Genomic DNA, 9,759 nt, shown 5'->3' on the forward strand with positions numbered 1-9,759 from the left:
TCGTAAATTTCTGTGGGACGCTAAATAGAGTTCCGACAGTTGGAGGGCGTACCGGATGTCAATCCTATTGAAGCTATCAACTTTATCAATAGAACTTTTTTTACAGATTTTATTTCAGATTACAATAATACAAGTATAAAAGAGTAGTTCTTTTGTCATCGATTTTCAATTTATTTATAAAAATGTCTGTTTATTTTCAGTCATTAGTGCGCTTATATATTTCTGTGGGGGGCAATAAAGTTCCGACATTTAGAGGGCAAATCAATGTCATTTCTATCAAAGCTATCAACTTTATCAATATAGCTTTTATTTCTGTTTTTATTTCAGATTACAATTGTAAAATCATGAAGGATTAACTCTTCTGTCATCGATTTTTAATTCATCAATAAATTAAATTTTTTATAGCAATTTTTTAAAAATCAGGCAGTGAGTATATGTACTAGGGTGGAGTAAAGCGGGAGGCTCGCCTCAAATGCGATTACACTTTCAAGTCTTTGGATAGCAACATGGATGCATTTTTGGATAAGGCAGGAAGAATTGCCAGAATCAGAAGATACTTTCGGCGTGCAATTGAATACATTGAACCCTACAGCAAGTGAAGTGACGGTGCAGACCGTGAAGAAATTGGCGGAAAAAAAGTACCTTCCCACAGAAAGGTTAGAATCCTTTCGGACTTAGACCATGAAAAGAATAATTTTTTTATGAATACACATAAATTAGCATTCATTTGACCTTCAATGCTGAACTTTTTTTTTTTTTTTTGCCTAAGTCAAGGGGAGTAGGGTACTCTTGCCAAAAAAAAAAAAAAAAAAAAAAAAATACTCATCACCAACATCGCAATTGCGAAAAAAAAAAATTTGAAACAAATTTGAAATTTATCAGGTTTAAGCTTGGTGGCACGTTAACACCTATTGACTGTACATAGATTTCTGCTGCCTATAAAAAAAAGAATTAAATACAGCCGCATTATGTAGAGTCTCTTATAGATTATAGTGTGCGTGAAATAAGAGGGTATATGGAGACGTTCTATTTTTATTGAGTGTCAGTTGGTATGTCTTTATTAAATATCATTACTCTGTATTTAATATTTATAAACAACTCCCCATTCTTAGCTGTCGTATTTGGGTATGATTTATTTGAGAATAAACAAATAAATCGAATAAAATAAAAACATGGAATAAAAACATCCTTTAATATTGAGTAACAGCATACACCTGTATACTGCTACACAACGACTCCTACTATGAGTACATATTTCTATATAAAAAGATTGCATGATTGGCTTAAAATCGATATACGAATGACAGTTGGATATAGAATTCTATACCACTGAGTTACGATATCACCGGTCGGGAAGAGAAGCTTCTCCGATCAAATCAAGAAATATAAGAAAGAGAAACTTAATATTAATAGTTCTCTCAATGGATTAGCTACCCATAGAGAGAATAGAACAGCTATTTATATAAATGGTTCATTTACTTATATATTGATAAACCCAACTTATACGACTGTAAGTGTATAAGAGAAGTAGTGCATGGAATATTTGGATGCCTATTTTCTACAACTAAATATACAAACATCGATAAGATGTTCTATATTTAGGATCACATATTTACCCATGTCTTAGATAAAAATAATCAACAGAATGGATAAATGATCAGACATATCTACATGTTCTACCACAGCCAATTAAACACAAAAACCTTATGCATCTTTTAACTAGCCACCGTTACACAATATCTTACTGGAATTCTGTATTTTAAACAGAACAATAAGAGTGTCCCAGATCGGTTGATTCAGGGCGACGTTATTTGAAATCAATTCTAACGAGTAGAATTCATTTAATGTAAGGCGGGAAACTGAGTATAGATTTATTACAAGACCAGAAAGGTTGACTCAACACAACTACCAGGGGAAGTTGTTCAATATAAAAAGGATCAATTATTTCATCGCAGCAGAGTTCTTTGAGTCTATTTTTACCTCGAATAAAGATATACTTTTTTCTCATTACTTTTTCTTTGTAATATTTTTGTCAAATACCACATTAGCATAAGGGGGAGGGGGATTTTTTATTACTTATGGTAGTCCTCAAAAATAAACTCTATGGTTGCTTCTTTCAGCATGATAAAGAAAAAAGAGAATTACAGGTAAGGCATTATACAGCGCATCATCGACATACTCGTATAAAAAAATAATAAAAACTATTACCCCTCCAATTTTTAATATATTAATTGTGCTAGTTTTATGCTTTTATAGCCCCTAAGATTAAAGTCATTGAACCAAGTATATATTACAAAAAGCACGCTGTTCTTTTGTTTTTATTATTTTCATAAACTGATAAAGGTCAGTATCTCCCCTCCCCCCGTCCTTTTTTTTTATTTATTTACAACCTGAGGTAAAACAGTTTTTATTTCCCCCCCTTTAAATAAATGCAACAGGTAGTATGTGTTTTTATATAATAGTCTGTGGGTTACATGTGTCGATCGGAACTAAAAGCCAAGGTAATAACTATGTGATTTTATGATTTCATTTTATGGGATGACAGCCAAATGGTTTTTTAAGAATAGGTATTTCATGCATCTTTTAAAACGTATGGCAATGAAAGCTTTAATTTTATTTTTGTTTTTACTATTTAGTGTGGAAGCAAGGATTGTGGAATAGAGACACTAAAGTTACCTTTGGTAATAAAGTAAGAGTAGTATTCAATAACGCACTCGCGCTGGTGTGATGGGAAGAACGCGTAAAAGAACAATGGATTAATTTAATTTGTATTCTTGCATAAAAAAAAAGTCGCTTTTGACAGGTACGCGATCGACTCCATGCAATTAAAAAAGTGGCGATTGACTACGCTTGCATTTAAAAAGAAGCAATTGATGTCAAATTTGTGTCTTTTCTTTTTTTTCTCTTTATCGTCAAACGATTAAAATGCATGAGCCTATGAAGAACCAGCTTAAAAAAATGTTTGATGCATTGAAACAACATTGTAAGTACATGGTATGGTTGTTCATGAAAAGGAAAATAGCTAATTGTATTCTATAGATCCAGACCAACATACTCAAATAATCATGGAATGTTTGGATGAAGCAGAGATTACTTTGCCAGCAAAAGGTTAGCTCTTTTTTATTCTTTAAAAAAAAAAGGTATATTTGTGCATGTACCTTAACATGTACATAATCAGATCAATCAACAGTATTGCCTGTTGAAGGAAGACCAATGGCAACACCAAGAAAAAGAGTCATAATTGAGGAGACAAGTGCCAGTGGTTCTGGTAAGAAACGAAAAACATACAGAACGAATCCCTATATCGATGATGAGGCAGAATGTTTTGATGACGATCATAAAGACAATGATCATCATCAAGAAAATAATATTTCTAAGGCCAAAGACAATAATAAAACCAATGATAATCCAGAGCACAACAAGAATGATAAGGTAGATGTAGAGCAGTTGCAACAAACTGCGAAATCACTTCTTCCGGACTTGGAGAAAGTTCAATAGAATTTAGAAGGATTGGCTGAGGATGTCAGATTGAAGAGGATCGATGTTCCAATTGCACCTCAATTACTTGATGATACTAATAAAGAAGCGGTGACGAAGTATATTGTTGATATCCATCGATATCATGATAACGGGGAACGATATAGAAATCTGGGATTATTAATCCAATACGCTGGTGCATTCCGTTTGTTTTGCCTCTGTGAGACAATCAAGAAAGATTACCCAGGCTTTCATGCTACAGTTGTAGATTTTTTAAAAAGTAATTAAGACTACTAATAATAGTAAAAACAACAACATCGAATTAAAACTAACATGTAAAATAGAATGCAATTATAAATATTCCAAGATCGACACCCTGAAAGCAGCCGGTAGAAAATTCAACTTGCTGTTACAGCATTTCTAGCAGGGCGCAGCAGTAATTTTTACATTGTATTCGACAACTCAGATGCGAAGATTCAATGATAGAGACATTCATGCTATCATTGGTTATATTAAGAAAAACAAGGATTTGACGGAGAAGTTACGTGCTTTGAAATTTGATGACAGCACGCTTAAGAATATCGGCGAATTAGCCTATGTAGATTTTAAACCAATAAAAAATAAGCTAAAAATATAATTAATGTTGCGTATGTGAAATGAATTACTTTTACTTTTTTAAAAGTTGCATTGTTTGACTGATTATGATGATCACACAGTAGAATATCAAAGGGGAGAGCACTTAAAAAAGACCGGGTTCTATTTTTTTTCTTTTTGTCCGTTTATTTTTAAAGAGTCACGGCTCTTTACAATGTAACGCACAAGAAAAAGGTAGTAATGTAATGTGAAAGACTAACGCGGTAAGTCGTTCTATTAAAGTGCCAAGACCTATGAGAAGGAATCAGTACGAGATTTTTCTTCCATGTATAGAGTCATCAGTTTGGGTAGAGGAATTGCAGTCAGCAAAGACAGAGTGAAGTGATAGACAAGGAACACGAACCCCGAGCGTCTTTATAAATGAGTCACGCTAAACAAGAAAAGGAAAAGGGAGACAGTATCATGGAGGCCTGTTCATGATAAGCGCTGATATAGCGCTAGTACGAATTTAGATTTAAAAAGGGACAATTGTAATTATATAACAATTGTGATAGTGAGCACCAGGCTTTTAGTTGTCAACTTAGTTTCATTGTTTATTAAGAGTATTTCTGTAGTGATCTTAGACGATAAAATATATGGATAAGACAATTAAACGCAAATCGATAATAATACAGTGAGAGATGAGAAGAGAATATATTTCTTAGATGTCAAAGAGAAAAGAGTTTACGACGGGTTTATATAAGAAGATGATGTGATTGTATAATTTACAATAGACAACAAACAGCAACAAAAAGAGGAGGAAATACTACTAGTATCAATTACAAGATAAATCCCAATTTTAGGTGAACACAAAACTAAATAATATTTCTTAAAAGTGAAAAAAAGGAAGTGTATTTATAGGAAAGATAGTATCCTGTGTAACGACAAGCCGCATTATTATTGGCTGAAACAGCGCATTGGTTGATGGCAAAATAAAGTAGCTTCTTTATGAAGGGGGCTTACTAAAAGTGCAAGGGGGTTGACTTTGAACAGTACTGATAGATTCATTTTGTTTGCACAGAAGGATGATGAGAACGAGTAAAGAATAATACTGCACAGGCAAAAAAAGATTCAATGGGGGTATGGTAAAGCAAACAACGCTAGCACTAAAAGGATGTATCAAAAAAGACTGAGAAGCTGATCTTCTTAATATATTTCTTCGTGCAACTTGTAAAGATGAAAGTATAAGATTGTAGTGTATATTATGATTAACAGGATGAAGGCGTGATGGCATTCAATACAAACCATAAAATGCATTCTTAAATAAAGGTTAACAGGAACATGAGCCTGTATATTTTGTTATATAAAATAAGTTGGTACTAAAGTAAGGTATAGGATAAAATAAGTCTTTGTACTGAACAAAGAGCATGTGTATAAAATGGAAAATAGTGGACAAACTTAAGTACTCTTTTTTTTATTTTATTTTTTTACTTGATAGTTTAATTTATATCTAAAGGGCAATACAATTGGAAGGTCGATGTAATCTCTATTACTGAGAAAATGGTGTATGGACGACGTGTCTGTTTGTAAAGAAGGAACAAAGGAAACACGTAGCCACATATTATATATGAAATGTGACGTTTGCGTTGGGCGCAAGCACAATCAAAGGCCAGCACAAAATCTCCGCATACGTCATCTATCTGTCACGAACCACGTACTTTGCACTTTGCCCCTGACCACAAATCCCTGACTATTGGAATGTTCTGGAATCTCATGCTGAGATTCAACAACCCCAGTGTCCAGAACCTTCCAGGCCTTCCAAGACTATCCACGCAATGAACCTCCGCTTCCAAGAGATTAGTAATCATCACTCGTTTCCAAGTATCACCGACGCCAAGCAATTAGTAATCATGACTCATGGGTTTCCGCCACGTAAGCTGAAACCAACACTAAGACTAATTAAGTAAGCCAAGACATTCTTAAATGCAAACCCATGTTATCGAAAAAGATATAAATACTCCCCCTTTCCATCGCCATCCCCGTTCCATGTCGATTATCGTGTATCCCTCCCCTTCCCTGTATAATCTCTTTATTATTACTAAATACTTTTAAACCTCTCTTCCTTTGTCTTTGTATAACTAGTAGGTATCTCCTGATATTATTCCTATAATATATTCCTAGCCACGTTCCTGACACTTTCAAATGATCCACAAGACCTAAGGGCTGAAGCATCATTCAAGCGCTCTTTAAAAGAGGCAATTATTTTCAACAATACTTATCATGCAGATTTACTTGAAAGTATAAATAAAAAGGGTAAAACTATCTCAAGCTAGCCACAATCACAACCACAACTACAGCCACCACAACTTGCAGAGGTAAGAAATTTTCCACTTCTTTAAGTGTTCACTCTTTACTCATTTATACATTGTAGATCCAAGAAGAAGATGGGCTATTGTTACAAGGATTGGAAAGGTCTGTGGGTGCAATTATCAAAACCTCAGCTATCTCACTCTATCTTAATTATTATCAAGATAATACATTGAAGCCAATTATTACGTAAGTAAATTATCATGTAATATCTTTAAAGGAAGACACAGTGCTAACTCATACTTTACGTGTTAGGCTTGGTTTAAACAGTATTTTGGATTTGTCGTATAATTACTCGGAAGCTCAGTCAGTGTTATTCACTCCTGATCAGTGGAGAAAGCTGAGAACTTCACTTGCAAGAAAGGGGAATGCAGGGTCACTTGCTATGAAATCAAAAGTCGAAAAGATGCTGTGTAGAGCAGAGCCGTTAGCCGAAAATGATATCATTAAGGCTAGTGATTACATCTACAAGTACTTATATAAAAAAAAGCAAGTTAACACAAGACCAAGCTTTCACTCTGTTTGCCCATGCTTTTATTACCGAAGTTATTGCTCATAATCAATACATGTTTGACAAAAATATTAAAAAAAAATGAGCAAGACTTTATTGTCAAATTCTGGGGGCCACTGTTGGAAAAGCTTGTGCAAAACACGGGTTTACGATTGAGATAAGGCGAAAGCTCATGCTCAATGTTGCCAAGCCGCCTGAGGGCTGACGTTCGCGTCATTTACGATAGACAAGAAGGACAACAGCACCAGGAGTACGACATGATGAAAATGGAAGCTAGTCGAATGGATCCTCCGAAGCAAAAGTTCGACTTCGACCATACAAAATTGCTAGTAGAAACCAAAGATATCATTGACTCGCTGGAAAGTGACATCAAGAGGGAAATGAGTTGTTTTCCATTCTGTGGGTTAGAAATTTTTAAATATAGCGTTAATCATGAATTCAACACCATCTATGTCAACAACCAGGTTGATTACCATATCATTACGTCTGATGTCACAAATTTCCAATTCATGAGATCTCTTTGCGTTACCTTGGTAGCTACCCGAGATGAATGGATGAGTTGTAGAAACCTTACCATGAATGCAAAGGACAATGCGAATGTTTCGTATCCAAGCTCGAGCATCAAGAAATTAAATGAGTCAGATGAATTAAAGAAAAGCCCATCGTGGTACCCTCCCCGACCCAACCAAAGAACATCTCCTGTGATGGCTATCCCCGTCAATTTACATTGAAAAATTGATTTTCTTTATTTCTATGATTTTTTTAAAGTCAAGGGGTTTTTTTTTATTTTTATTTCCAAGTATTAAATTATCATTGTTTGTATAAAAAAATTCTGACATGTGTTTTCTATCTAATGATTTAAATTACTGTGATGAAACAAAAAAGAACATGACTTTTATTCCATGTAATTAAACAGTGCTCGTAAACAATAAGGAGTTGAACAAAACCCGATATGCACTTATTGGCAACAGAAAAAAAAATCATTATTGGACAAGCTTCAAATATGTGATACTATAAAAAAGAAAAAATGGAATATAGAGCAAGTGTTGGAGCCAATAATAATATGATTGATTGTTACGCAGGATAGGATACTTCTTATGAAAACTCTTCTTTTTTTTGTAATAAATGATCTTCTATTTTTTTTTGTGTGTTTGTGGTGTGGCGACACCCAATTCCTCTCCTACCCATCGCTTTGAAGAGATTCCGCAATATCGTACCCCTCGTGCGTCTTCACTAATGGGATATTGCCGACTTTTTAATAGTGAAGGGCGACAAAGATATCATTCTTGTTGTCGTTGACAGCCTCCGTCAAGCACAGAAAACCATGTATAAACTTCGCTCTTCATTATTACCTGCTAATCTTCAGCCAGAAAATAACCTCAGATGTTTTTGTCTCTTGCAAAATGGCAATTTGCTACTTGCGCATGCACAGATCTGTGCTTCAACGTGTTTTTTTAAAAAAACTTATGTGTGTATCTTTTATAATACATGCTTATCTGTAGTTGTCTTTTACTTTTTTAAATTCTCATCATCAAAGTAATAGACTAAAATATTTTGTTTTCTCTACATACGAGCATATGCGCCACAGTCATCATACAGTAGTCGCTCGATTTAAGGGTGACCAAAAATTTCGGAAATCTCACCCTTAAATAGAAAATACCCTTAAATCGAAAAGCGTGACTATTTTAAACAGAAGTCACTACGCCATTTTTAACCGTGAAATACGATCATTACTGCGAAATATTTATTTTTATTCGGACATTCAATAAATCTGATCAAAAAGTTAGAAAAAAGTCAAAAATACACTGTCAAATCGTTGGATTTAAGGGTATGGGGAATCGGAATCTCACCCTTAAATAGAATAGTGGTTTAGTGGTGTTAATGCTGGGGACGGAAGCTGTTTTTCCAAAATCCACCCTTAAATAGAAAATACCCTTAAATCGAACACCCTTAAATCGAGCGACTACTGTAGGAAGTATTAGAGGGTCGAGTGGAAACAGTTTATATCATCATCCGGTTTATTTCTCTTTTTTTTTTCTCTCTCTCTTTTTTTATAAATTAACACCGTAAAACTTAATCGTGGTAAACTTCAATTTAAACCGAAACCTCCGGTCCCGGTCCAATTTTAGCTAATTACCTCTACCAGAGGTTCAGGTAACATTTAGACTTGGACCGCAAAATCAAAAAAACGTAGATGACATAAGAATTGTAAAAAATTGTTATATAAAGATAGCAACCCCGGACGAAATTCGGACCGATAATTGCAAGAACGCTACCAGACGTAACAAAAACGAGCTCTTTTTAACGGTACTACTGTGGTCCCAAAGAACGGTGTTCCCATTGACTTATTGATGTTTTAGTGTCATACACTAGGTGCACTACATCAGTACCCCTGACGAAACATAGAAAAGAATTTCTTAAAATAGCTAAAAATTGTGGCATTTCAAAAATGTATAAAAGGACCCCCCTTGGATTGGCTGAAATGTTGTTACACACGTTTAAAGTCAAAAATCCCGATTTTAAGCAGGGAAATGAAATTTAAATCGTTTTTAAGATAGATTTTAGAATTAACTTTAAAAATCCGGCTAAATTGTATTTTGCGCCTTAAAACGGGCTTTCGAATGATACTAGTTTCAACGCCGTTGGCCAATAATTGATTGGCTGAGTATGTTTTTAAAAATCCAAAAATGGACAAAATATTTCAAACTCCGCCTTTGACTTTGTTTGCTTTTTTGGAGCAAAAAAACGGTTTAAAAAAAAACTTTTTTTTAGGTGTTGCTGGGCTGTGATTGGCTTAAAAATTACAACCGTTCAGTCGTTTTGGTCTTTAG

At 34.4% G+C, this 9,759-nt stretch overlaps 2 protein-coding genes across 2 annotated transcripts; both read left to right on the forward strand.

Annotated features, from left to right (window-relative positions):
- Positions 1–2,078: 2,078 nt before the first annotated feature.
- EV154DRAFT_484471 (uncharacterized protein) lies at positions 2,079–3,901 on the forward strand (the record flags this gene model as incomplete). Its single annotated transcript, XM_051598657.1, has 10 exons — positions 2,079–2,147; positions 2,257–2,283; positions 2,463–2,501; positions 2,546–2,567; positions 2,637–2,689; positions 2,791–2,803; positions 3,040–3,108; positions 3,179–3,432; positions 3,499–3,757; positions 3,822–3,901. 10 exons carry the CDS (start codon positions 2,079–2,081, stop codon positions 3,899–3,901), a joined length of 885 nt encoding a protein of 294 aa, XP_051454485.1.
- A 2,195-nt stretch (positions 3,902–6,096) lies between these two features.
- On the forward strand, positions 6,097–7,565 carry EV154DRAFT_518863 (uncharacterized protein; the record flags this gene model as incomplete). The annotated part of the gene is made up of 3 exons (XM_051602677.1): positions 6,097–6,110; positions 6,869–6,985; positions 7,098–7,565. Coding segments are annotated over 3 exons (599 nt in total), but the record flags the coding sequence as incomplete, so codon positions are not given.
- Positions 7,566–9,759: the final 2,194 nt, after the last annotated feature.

Source organism: Mucor mucedo (assembly GCF_025094135.1).
Source record: "Mucor mucedo strain NRRL 3635 chromosome Unknown EV154scaffold_92, whole genome shotgun sequence".
Lineage (NCBI taxonomy): Eukaryota > Fungi > Mucoromycota > Mucoromycetes > Mucorales > Mucoraceae > Mucor > Mucor mucedo.